The 12,796-nt window shown below is 52.3% G+C and overlaps 1 protein-coding gene across 1 annotated transcript; it reads right to left on the minus strand.

Annotated features, from left to right (window-relative positions):
- Window positions 1-3,406: 3,406 nt before the first annotated feature.
- On the minus strand, window positions 3,407-7,444 carry Adra2b (adrenoceptor alpha 2B). Its single transcript, XM_021155495.3, has one exon. It carries the CDS (start codon window positions 7,068-7,070, stop codon window positions 5,709-5,711), a length of 1,362 nt encoding a protein of 453 aa, XP_021011154.1. The 5' UTR covers window positions 7,071-7,444; the 3' UTR covers window positions 3,407-5,708.
- Window positions 7,445-12,796: the final 5,352 nt, after the last annotated feature.

Below are 12,796 nucleotides of genomic sequence, written 5' to 3' on the forward strand. Positions count from 1 at the left end.
GCCCCACCTCCCCTGCTGACAGTGAGCAGGGACTGAAGGGTGGGAGTTTGCACCCCCGCCTGGGCTCCTGCTTCAATGGGGGTGCCACAGGCAGGGTCTACCCGCAAACCACAAAGGTGACACAGACAGAGTGACCCTATAGCTCACCCAGGGGACGGGCTCTGGGGGCTGCTGAGGACAGAGGCTGGGATCATAGGTTGTGCAAGTCCCTGTCTCTACTCTGGTGGGCATCAGCAGGTTCTCCATCTTCCTCAGCCCCGTCACCTATGGCACGGGGATAATAATAATGCCACCATCTCCGGCAAAGCGTGTTAAGTCCTGGCCCCCTACAGCTCCGAGCTGTCTTCATTTCTCTCGCTCCTGCATACCTCAGAGGACTGCAAACAGATCTGTCACTCTAGGCCTGGTGCTCAGTTCTTCTCTGAGGTACAAAAGCGAGGCAAACAGCCTGATCCTGGCAGGATTCAAGCCTTGAGAACAACTGATTAACACAGTTGAGTCATTTGAAGAATCCCCATGACTGGACCTTGCAGAGAGTTGGGAGGAGGAGGAGGGCAGAGAGGAAGCCACAGGCTGGAGAACTGTGGGACCATTGGGGCAATCAATCGTCCATAGGCAGGCAAAGACACAGAGGCCCAGAGAAGGGTGAAGCCTTTCTCAAAGAAGCTCAGAACTAGCAGAGGCAAGACACAAACCCTGGGCAACCCACCTCCCCACTGAGATTTCATGGAAACACAAGCCCCACACCAACCCCGCCACCCACAGTGACCAGGTCCTGAGAGCAGATTTCCCCGTCTCAGTAGGGAAGCCAAAGGTTGTCCTGTATCAGCTCTAGCTGCGCCAGAAGCTCCTCCCAGCCAGCAGCTGCCCCACTTACAGGCTGGTCCTCAGGTGACTTTCCTTGCACACATGTGCCCAATGGAAGCCACACAGGGCTTGGGCCTGATTACTGACAAGACTTCCCTTGTTTCCAGAGCCTCCTGTTCTGAGCAGGTGGTCCAGGATGCTCTAAATAGGAATTCTCAAGAGCTCTGAATTCTCCATAGCATGGACTGACTTAAGCCGCACCCCGTTCCGCAGTGGAATTAACCTAGGCATACATTCTCACAAAGCAGGGGCAGCTGGAGGGGGACCTGCTTCTTTAACTGTCCTCTAAGGTGGGACTACCCTTCTGTCATAGAAAGGGATCTTTTGAAGGCCCATGCTCTCAGTTCTCCTTTACCAGGCAAACTGCAGAGGCCCCTGGTTGGGACTCTGACCACTAGCCATGCCTCCACTTTATTTGCAAACATTTCCGCCTCATATCTGCACCTCCTTACCAACCTAGGGGTCCTCAGTTGGGCTCAGAGAGATCAGGGATGGGAGATAAAGGAATGGGAAAAGAGATGAAGAGCAGAGAGATGGAAACTGGAGCCAGCACCCACTCCCTCCATTGGCTGTGTGGGCCTGGGTGAGTCCAGAGAACCAAGGTAGCAAACAGAGGTGTGCCTAGCCCAGGACCCGGCAGACAGTGGTTGCCAGCAGACCTTTCCTAAACACAGGCCCATGACTCCTTGACTCTGCATGCATAACAACCCCTTCAGTAAGACGTTGCAGTACACATGTTCTTGCAGAGAACCCAAGTTTGATTCCTTGCACCCACCCATAACAACAACAATGATGACAATGACAACAACAACCACAAATCTGTAATTCCAGTTCCAAGGTATGCAATGCTCTCTTCTGACCTCCGTGCCCCTCCCCCAACATGTATGTGGTACACAGACATTCATACAGGCAAGACACCCATACACTTAAACAAAACAAAACTGGTAGGCTGGGCTACCTGGATGCTAGATCCAGCTCTTGCCATTATGTGTGTCTATGTAATTCCTCCTGAGGCAAGTGAGCTTCCCTTTCTGGGTCCTCAGAACTGAGCCCTCAACAGAGTTGCCAAAAGCAGAAAATCTGAAGCACAGTTATTACCTCTTAGGTGTTTGGTGTCAGTGGCAGACATGAACAATCCATCCTAGCACTGCTGCCTACTAAATCCAACTGGCTCCCAGCCTCAGAGGCTCCATCCTGTCAACACTACTGAAGGAAGGCTGTCATCATAGGAGAGAGAGCAAATCCTTCAGCCTGGATGTGATCGCTGCGTGGTTCCTGGCTTCAGTTGGGTGACCTGTGTCTCAGTTTCCTCCCTTGTAAAGTGACCTCATATAGAAAGAGTATGTGGATTGAATGACAGTAGGATCTAAATTGGCTTGCACTAGAACTGTTGAAGTCCGACTCCACCTCCATTCCCAGAGATCAGTGGGATCCACTCCCAGGCCCTTGTAGCCCCTTAACTGACAGAAAGATATGTGATCCAGCAGGGCAATCAGGGGCTTGACCTGTGGTCACTGCACCTTCCTGAGTTTTATTTCCCTGAGGATAAGGTAGGTGAGTGCCTGTATGAGGCTCTAGAGACCTTAGAGCTGGTTGCCCTGCTGGGCAGGAGCTGGGGGCAGGGCAGGGCTTTCTTGTTAGATTAGTAACAGATGCCATGTCCACTGATAGCTGTGGACACACTGGCATTTTTAGTGATTGGCCCTAGCAGATGCATGGGCCTAAAGAAATTAACAGAGTTGATGAAAGTATAGATTTTGAGGATGTGGGAACGGAACATCCCTGTATCCTAGATCACTCACTGCTCCTCCCTCCGTCCTTTCCAGCCTGGCATCTGCCAGGGGCCTTGACCCTGATGCTTCCCTCCTGCCGCCAGCCTGATGGCTCTTCCCTTGCTCATGGAGCCAGGTCAGCCCAGCTTGGAGCCCAGGGGCTGCCTCTTCTGCCCTCTCTGTGTCATCAGAGCAGAGCTCGTTCCTTTTCTCACTCACAGGAGACTTGGGGCTTCAGGGCACCTCACAGGCTCCCAGTTTGGAGAGCTGGATGTTGGTTTGGGATAGCTGAAACAAAGCCTTCCTATCCGCTCCCCTGGCCCTAGCCAAACACAGCTGCTGTGTATCCACCACTCCACAGTGGCCTGCCTCCCACTGCCTCCAGCAGCACCTCCCCTACCCCACTGGTGACCACGCAGCAGGGGAGTTCAAAGATGTCTCCCAGATCATCAACTCTACGTGGCCTTCCTCTGCCCCCAAACACTTCTCTGTCTTGCCTCTTGGTGCATTCCTGCTCCAAGACCAGACCCATCACAAACGCCACTTCTGCAGGGAAGTCTTCTTGCCTCTCCCTTAGAGGTCAGCTGGTCCTAGTGGCCTGAGCTGAGTAAAAATGCTGCCTGTGAGGATGAAAAATGCAGACAGGTGGGGCAGAGGGGAGAGCGAGCAAGCCCTGGGAGGGAGTCATTAGGCTCATTAGGCTGACGCTCACGGAATGCCAGGAGTTACCTAACTTCTCCAGTCAACCTTTAGACACAGGACTCAGCTTGCTTATTAAAAAATAGCCTTTATTGATAAAATAGCTCAGAGTCTTAGAAACACCTATATGTCACAACAGGGGGCTTGGGTCCCATGAAGCATACACAAGATCAGCCAGCAGATGGTTACAAATCTGCCCCGCTGCCAGGCAGTGGTAGTGTACGCCTTTAATCCCAGCACTCAGGAGGCAGAGGCAGGCAGATCTCTGTGAGTTCGAGGCCAGCCTGGTCTACAGAGTGAGTTCCAGAGTAACCAGAGTCACACAGAGAAACCCTGTCTCAAAAACAAAACAAAACAAAAACAAAAACAAAAACAAAAAAACCAAACCAACCCCTCAGCCACACCTCAAATCAATGTCCTAGCCTCGAAACTGCAACCAACCAAGGACCAAACTATTCATCCTCTCCAAGAGGAATTGATTTAGGACCCATCATTGACTTTACCCGAGAAAACTCCCTTAGCACCTTCAAAATCTGATAAACCCACCCTGGGCTAATAGCCTGTGTAGCTTGTAGCCTGCATGGCTCAATCTACCCCTTCCCTGAGGCTAAGAGGTCTATTGCCCAAAGCTGAAGTCAGGCTGCTTGTGGGGAAGGCCCAGACGCATCCCCAGTCACTCTGAGGAGCAATTTCTAAGTCGGGGAGACAACCAGGAGGTAGAGACACCCTAGTGCACAGCTGTATCGCCGTGAGGGTTCGTAACAGCCAATGAGACATCCTTCTGAGCTGGGGTCTCCTTCTGTCTCCAAAGGTGTTCCATGGGGCTCAGAGAGTTGTCTGGGACCCCACAGAGGGTGGCTATCCCAGGAGTCTACAGGGCCCTGGCTGCCTGTTCTAGCCCCAGCACCCCACCTGAGGATCTCATCTCAGACTGCTTCCTTGATGTAAGTATTTTTAGCTTAGGAAAACGATTTGCCTGCTCAATGACAAAGAGCTTATCCCCTAATGGGGTTGGGGCCAAGCCACTGAAAACTCTGTCGGTGTTACAGGTAACAGATGGAGAAGCTGACAACAGCATAATAACTCAAACCTTTTCAGGCACAAGAAAGCATTCTCAAAGAAATTCCGGAATTTGAAAGAGTGACTCTGTGCACCTCAACCCACTTCCAGTTTGGGGTAGGAATTCACACACCCCAAGCACAGAACAAAAGTCTACAGGAAGGCTCACAGTGGTAAACACACAGGAAAGGGATTTTTATATCACCAGATAATCACATTTGCTGGCTCTCTAGCGCATTTCCCCCACGGAGCTCAAAGCTCTCTGCAAAGCCTTTCATCTCCCTGCCGCAAGTAGGCGGCAGGCAATTGTCACCCTGCTCTCTGCGAGGTTGAATGCCAGTGATCAGGACCTTAGTGAGGCCGAGGCCAGGATTCTAGACCTCTCCACTGAGGCATCCACATGCCCATTTGCCTCCCAGAGGGATGCTGAGTGAGAAAACAACCCATGCTTCTAGCCTTAAAGACGCTACAAAGCTTAAAAACAAAACAAAACAAACAAAAAACCCAGTAACCAGCACTAGCCCATAACCAGCCACCCCAACAGCCAAGGAGAACCACAGGTGCTCAGCATGGCTGAATCCTCTTCCTTTTGTCCTCTTTCTCAGCACCAGGTCCTCCTGGGAAATGTAGAAGATGGGCTTCCGGCTCTTTGAAAGGCATGAGGAGGATCAAGGCTGGGGATATAACTCGGTTGGTTGGATGTTTCCCTAGCATGCTTGAAGCCCTGACTTCATTCCCCAGCATCAGGTAAACCAGGTATGGTGGTGAGCATTGTTACTTCTCATGCTGGAGAGGTAAGGGCAGGACAAGCGGAATCTTAAGATCAGCCTCAGGCTGCATAGCAAGTCTGAGACTGGTCTGGGCTACATGAGACCCTGTCTCAAAAAAAAAAAAAAAAATGAAATGAACAATAAAAGAAAAGAAAAAAGAAGAATATGATGAGAAAGAAAGAAAACCACCACAAGTGGCCTGCCAAGGCACAGGGGGTCTCCAGGAAAGGGAAGCCTGCCTGTTGGCTGACAGGTGGCTGGGAGGGAGGTATTCTAATCAGCCTTGGCCACATTGGAGAAGGTCCAAGCTACCCTTCCTGAAGAGAGAGCAGGGAAGAGCTATCCCACAGTACAGTCAGCAAGGGAAGGTTTCAAATGGGCCCCTGGGAACAGCACATTTGTCCTTTCCCCTTCAGGGGTCTGAGGATGAGGTCTGCAAATGGGCCCCAGGGAGATGGCCATATAGACTGCGGAGGTGGCAGACTACCACCGGGTGGTCCTGGCACCAACCCTGCCTGGCACAGGCCCGGAGCAGGCAGGCTCACCAGCCAGTCTGGGTCCACTGCCGGCAAAGGATCCTTCGAAAGGCACGGCGGAAGTCCTGGTTGAAGATGGTGTAGATGACAGGATTCAAAGAGCTGTTGCAGTAGCCAATCCAGAAGAAGAACTGGAAGAGGCCGTGGGGTACCTTGCAGTGCTGTGGGCAGATGGCCCCCAGGCTGTAGCTGAAGAAGAAAGGAAACCAACAGACCACAAAAACACCAATGACCACCGCCAGCACAAAGGTGAACCTCTTCTCCCGGCTCAGCTGTGTCCGACGGCGCCACCACTGCCCACTGGCCACACCCACATTCTTGCTCAGAAGCACCTGGCCACGTAGCGTGGCCAGCACCCGGGAAGTCTGAGGCTGCTGCAAGGGTGGGTTGAATACTGAGGCAGGAGAAGCTGGCAGTGTTTGGGGTTCACATTCTTCCACCTCCTCTTCATCCTCTTCAGCTCCCTCCTCTGCAGTTGCCCCACTAGTCCCCTTCTTCTGGTCCTGGCCTGATCTGGGCAGGGCAGACCAATTGGGTGGCAAAGCCCTGGCTTCGGGATCTTCAGGGGTCTCCCCCTCCTCCTTCTCCCTTGGAGGCTTGGGGTGTCCATTAGCCTCTCCGACAGAAGATAGAGGAGAGACCAGAGTGGGCACTTTAGCCGAGGCTGGAGCTCCCCCCGCAGCGGGACGGGGCTTCTTGGACTCACCCTCCCCAGAGCCCCTCTTAGCTCCGAGACCTCTGCAGTGGCTGCGTTTGGCAATTACGTAGATTCGCAGGTAGACGAGAATCATGATGAGGCAGGGAGCAAAAAAAGATCCGATGCTGGAAGCCAAGATGTACCAGGCCTCTTGGTTGAGCTCACACTGGGGGAGCCCGTGGGGCTCTGGGCGCTGGTCGCCCTTGTAGATGAGGGGCGGTAGAGAAATGACGGCTGCAATGAGCCACACAGTGAGGATGATGCATTTGATGCGGCGGGGAGTGCGCTTGGAGTTGTACTCCAATGCTCGGCTCACTGCCCAGTATCTGTCCAGACTGATGGCACACAGGTGCACGATGGAAGAGGTACAGAAGAGCACGTCTAGCGCCAGGTAGACCTCGCACCACGCACGCCAGAAGTACCAATAGCCCAGCAGCTCGTTGGCCAGAGAGAAAGGGATGATAAGAGTAGCCACTAGGATGTCGGCTGCTGCCAGTGACACCAGGAAGAGGTTTTGTGGTGCACGGAGCGAGCGGCTGGTCAACACAGCCAGAATTACCAGCGCATTGCCGAAAATGGTGAAGAGGATGAGAAAGGTGATGGCCGATGCGATGGCGGCAGTGGCCTGCACCGAGTAGGGCTCCTGGTGGACCATGGCGGGGCTGGACATGTCCAGAGGGAACGATGCTGGCCAAACTCACAGTACGCCGGAGATAGCGCCACCCTGGCTCCGCTACTGTTGGGGGCCGTCCCCCCAGGCGGTGCAGATGGCTCTGGAGCACCGTAGCGTGACCGAAAGTGGCCTAGGAGGTCCGGGGACACCCAGGACCATCTATCGCTCTCTTACGTCCTCTGCCACTGGTGCCTGGCGTCCCTGCAGTCCGCCCCAGAGAAGTTTTCCAAGTTGTCTCACTGCCGTCCCGGGACCAGAAGAAAGTCGCGCCGTCGTGCCGCACAGCTGCAGAACGTACAGAACCGACTGGGGAAGCGCAGTCTGCGCTCGGTAAAGGCGCTCTCTCCCGGAGCCGCGCCTGCAGTCAGCCCGCCGCGCAGGGGCGTGAGGAGGAGAGGCAGCACCGCGGGAGGAGGGAGGAGACTGGGGGCGGGAGCTGGAGGAGGGAAGGAGGCGGGGCGGGCGATCCGACCAGGGTGGGTGGAAGGTGCGCTTTGCGGGGCATGGACCTGCAACGCGCATCCTTTACTCGCCCCGGGCCCCAATGTCTTTCTCCTTCCCGCCGCTGCGCGGCCGAATCTGGAGAACAGGGAGTCTGGGGTCGTCGGCGTTCTGGGAAGAGTACGTAGCGAAGAAAATCGGTGCGTGCGGAGAGCTGAGACCCGGAGCTGGTCTGTCCCAAGGGTCCACTTGCCTTCTGTCTGCGAGTCTAGGACAAAGCACCCAGATCTAGAGCGATAGACCAGAGCTCTTGTCGCCTGCAGCAGCCCGACAGAAAAGGGTGTAGGAGAGTGTTGAGCTCTTAAGCATAATAAGCCACACCTCCATCCAGCATCCCAGCAACCGAAAACCTTAGGGGTCGGACCAAAGTGGGGAGAGAGTTCCGAACCCACTTTCCTAATGCTTCCCCACCCAAACACAACTCGGTCTAGGTCAGACTTGCGAGGTGCAAGGAGTGAGTCTCTGTGCTGCGAGCGCCCTCTGCTGCCATCTGAGTGCAAGAGGCTAGGGACCGATGTCCTCTCAGGTCCCAGACACACACACACACACACACACACACACACACACACACACACACACACACACACACACCCAAACTACTCCTTGGTGAGAAGCGACTAGTGGACTTCAACCACCCTATTGCTGCTTCTTTTTTCTCCATTAAAGGCAAAAAAGTTAAAGTAGAAAGGGGAAACTGGAGAGATGGATCCGTGGTTAAGAGTGCCTCTTGCAGAGAACCTGAGTTCGGTTCCCAGCAGCCACAACAGGTAGCTCAAAACTGTAACACCCGTTTCAGGGATGGTATGCCTCTGGCCTCCACCTACACTCCCCTGCACATAGCCACACAGAGACCCATACTTTAAAACAAATCTTAAAGAGGGAAACAGCTTGGACTCAAAGCAAAGGTTTGGAGAGGAGCCTCTTGACCAACGGAAAAGGAGGTCCCTCCTCCAGAGCAGTGTGAGGAGATCTCTCCATAGCTCAGAAAAAGTCAATGTGGGTGGCTCGGGTGTAGGAAGGAGCCCACCTTGGCCACCCCAGATGTTCATGCAGCCTATCCGGTGGGAGAACAAGCTTGATTGCTGAGCGCTTGCTCTTGCAGAGGACCCGATTTCACTTTCAAACCCCTTTCCATCTGCTCACAACAGAATGTAATTCTAGTTCCAGCATATCGGACGACCTCACTTGACTCCACAGGCACCAAGCGCACAGGTGAAACATATAAATACAGGCAGGAAAAAACGATCATACACAAAAGAATAATAAATCTTTAAAAAAAAAAAAAAACAACTTTGAACTAGGCCCTCTCCACCCCCAGCCTCAAGGAGGTTTCTCCACAGCTTGTGTGGAAAGAACCAGGCCTTGTATTTACAGCTCCTAATTCTGAAGGGCACTACATAAATACATATAAATGAATCCCTAAAGATGGAATCCACTCCCAAACCTCGCCTCAAGTCAGTGAGTCTACTGGACTTGTCATGGCCACCACTGTGAGATCTCAAATGTGACCTTTGGGTCCCCACAGACCAGTCTTTCCCCAACTCAGGCTTAAACAGTCTCCAGATCACCATGCCTAGCCACATGGGGACACTTTGAGCAACGCCTCCTCACCTCAGGCCGCGCTGCAGCTAGCTCTCTAGTTAGGTGGGACTGCCACAACCAGAGAGAGTGGTGCCACGTAGACCAGGCTCAAAAAGGACAGCCATTCACCTGCCCCTTTGAGGCTGTAGTCTTGAGACAGATCTTACAGACCATCACGTTGGACAGGGCTTGAGTCCACAGCCACAGGTGATGAAGAAGTCCTGGTAACCCCATTTACTGAGAAAGGGCTGAGGGTGGTCATGGGAGCTTGAGAGGTAGCCACTGAGACAAGTTCCTACTTGTCCCAAGCAACCTCCGGCCACACTCAAACTGAGAGAAGACTTCACAGATAATCAACGTCAGATGGGATATTTTATGGCCCATTCTCCTTAAAGGGCTAGGTCTCCAGGATCCTGCAGGAAGAGCAGCCAAGGTTGCCCCTAATCCCACCTTACTCCCAGCCCCACTGACAAACATTCACCTTGTTCTTCCCTGAAGGGGTAACTCTACATCTACCAAGTGTCAGGACATACTTAGGAGAGGTGCTCTCCTATCCCACAGCTAGGAAGGCAGCAGGAGCTGTCCCAGAACCCAGGAGTGTCCCAGTCTGTGTATCATTAGTCCTCCCCAGGGTTTGTTCAGCCAGAGACTCTCCATCTCAGTGGGCTCAGCTCACGCTCCAAACTCCATATGCCCTTTGACACTCCAGTGTGGTCCAAGGACTTGTTGAATTACATCCCCACCTCCATCAGGACACCTCCTCTTTATTGCTGAGAACTGCCATGGTTGTTGGTGGGTGAGGGATGGTAGACGCCTATCAGTGAATGGCAGACTCACTGTGCTCAGAGCCATTGTGCCCTCACTGTCCCAGAGTGCCATCTCTGGAAAGACTGGGAATAGGGGCAAGGTGATTTTGCATATAGGTGACATCATCTTTTTCTAAAGAAGAGCAAGCTAGCATAGAATCTAAGGAAATGTGTGACATCTAAGAGCTGAGAGAGGCACTGAGTCTCCTGGTGGGGACCAAGCAGCTCCTAGAGCTGCCCTCCCTGACCTCAAGATCCCTCTGGGACTGACCCCATCCTCTTGTCGAACTACTTAGCCTCCTTTCCAAGGGACCCTTACTTCTAGAACACTACGTTATGGTTCTCAACCTTCCTAATGCTTCCACCCTTTAATACAGTTCCTCGGGTTGTGGTGACCCACAACCATAAAATTTTCATTGCTACTTTATAACTGTAATTTTGCTACTGTTAGGAATCATGATGTAAATATCTGATATGCAGGATATCTGATATACCATTCCTATGAAGTTGTTCAACCTCACCCCTACCCCAGCAAAGGAGTTACAACCCACAGGTTGAGAACCACTGCTCTATGTGGTCAACCTTCCTCATCTCCATTCCTCCAGCTACTCCCACACACAGACACTGCTCCCCTCTCACAGACACTGCCCCCACTACCCTTAGGCTACATTCAGCCCCCTGGTCCCCCACACACTCTCTTTGATCCCCTTGGGGTTAGGAATGCATCTACAGTCTGCCCTTCCAGAGCCCACATCATGAGTCACCGAGAACCAGGTCCCTGTTTGTGTCCTCTTTCTCAGTGAGCCAGGAGTGTGGGTCACTTCCTAAGTTGGCAATACTTTAAGGTGCCATTCCTCCTCAGCATCCTGTTCTGTCAAAGTCTAATTCAGAGGATCTCAGTGAATGTGGCCCTACTCAGCCCAGAAGGCAGTGCCTTGAGACACCTTTAACAGTCACAGCATGGTGAAGCTGCTACTGACATCTAGCATGCACAGGTGAGCCACCATAGTGAAGGGCTGTAAAAAGGACTGATGGCATTGAGATCTAGAACACACAATGCACTGTCTGCTCCTAGAGCCCTCCTTTCCTGCATCTAAGTTCTTCAGGAGTTTCCACCCAATGATGGCACCCCGCCCCCTCCAATGCTAGGGCATGTCTGCTGTCCTAAGCCCCAGAGCCTTTGTGCTTACTCCTTTATTGACCCACACATGTGATCTCTTACAGCTGACTCAGACCTAACATTTCCATGTCCTCCATCCCTACCTCTTCCCAGGTTCAGCTTTCAAGGTTGCTGTCCACCTGACTTTCCCCAAGTCATCCCTCAAACCCCAAAATATGCCCAAAATTTTGTCAACTCTACAATGCCCTTCACTCTCACTTTCATGACCATGGCCAAGTCTCTGCTTCTAATCTATTTCCCATGGAATTTATACAATGTCTTTGTTTGGTGGTGGTGGTGGTTTTTGGGGTTTTTTTTGTTTTTTTGGTTGGTTGGTTGGTTGGTTGGAGTGTTTAAGACAGGGTTTCTTTGTATATAACCTGGTCTGTTCGGACCTCACTCTGTAGACCATGCCGGCCTCAAACTCAGAGGTCCACCTGCTTCTGCCTTCCAAGTATCAGAATTAAAGGCGTGCACTAGAGAAAATGTCTTAAGCCTGTGTTACTCCAGGCTGTTCTTAGAAAACTCTCCCCCGGTCTATCCCTGCCTGTCTCACCCTAATACACTGGCCAGAAACCTTCTCCTTCCTGCCCCAGGACCTTTGCACTGGTAGCTCCAACCCTAGCATTTTCACAGGTAACCACAGGCCTGTGCATGCATTCTTACAGGGACCCATCCTAACCAGCAGGCTGCAAGTGATCCCCCGTTCCTGTCATTTATCAATCCAACATGCCTACCTTGTTAGAATTATCTATTCCTTTCCTTGCCTTATTCATGTTAAACCTGGTGCCTAATGGGCATTCATAAGTGCCTGTTGAATCAATCCAGCAGTGAGCAACGAACACCACATAGCTGTGTTAGGGGAGTTTGGGGAGGTGGCTAAGCCACTCTGGTCAGCCTGCAGGCTAATGAGCTTCAAGACCTGGAGCACCAGCTGCTCTACTGTAGAATGTGGCTTATTAAACATTCCAGCACCCAGAGTATCATGGAGACTAGGCTTTCACAGGAACACATGGATTCCCCAGGGCAGAGGTAACAGGAAAACGTTGTCACCCACAAACAAAGGAGCCACCAGATTCAGTCAGCACATTCTTCTTCTGAAACTGGAGTTTAAGACTGAGAGCCACATCTTCAGAACAGAGTCTGTTTCCCAAGATTGAATGAGGGGGGCAGTTCTGGATGTATCAGTCTCAGCAAGGGCTCATGCCCAGGGACACTGTTGCTTTCCTTGATCTTGGATATAGAAGGATCATATATAGGATATATATAGTCTCATGATAGCCTTGGGGGAGTGGGGTCTCAGAGCCTAGAGTAGATCCCCTCTTCTGATCTGGTAGGACCCCTGGAGACCCCAGTTCAGTGCCAGATGCCTAGTATGGATAAAGAGATGTCACAAGGCATCATATATTTGGTCTGCTCTCTCCTACTGGACTGCTGTCCTTCTGAGAACACTTCCAGAAGCCCACTTTACTAACATCACAGCCAGAAGCCACCTCCTTCTATATCCAAGATCAAGGAAAGGAACAGCACCCCTGGGCATGAGCCTTTCCTGAGCCTGACACCCAGAACTACCCCCCTCATTCGATCTCGGGAAATACTGTTCTGAAGCTCAAACTAGACTGAGGGTAGAGGCTGCTGGGTCCTCATGGCCGCTGAAGCAATCCCAGCGTGTGACC

Source organism: Mus caroli, unplaced genomic scaffold (assembly GCF_978045245.1).
Source record: "Mus caroli unplaced genomic scaffold, Mus_caroli_1 scaffold_2, whole genome shotgun sequence".
Classification (NCBI taxonomy): Eukaryota; Metazoa; Chordata; class Mammalia; order Rodentia; family Muridae; genus Mus; species Mus caroli.

What these genes read in the sequence shown, in the direction of transcription:
- Adra2b (XM_021155495.3), bottom strand. Translation starts at nt 7,070, where the DNA reads ATGTCCAGCCCCGCCATGGTCCACCAGGAGCCCTACTCGGTGCAGGCC.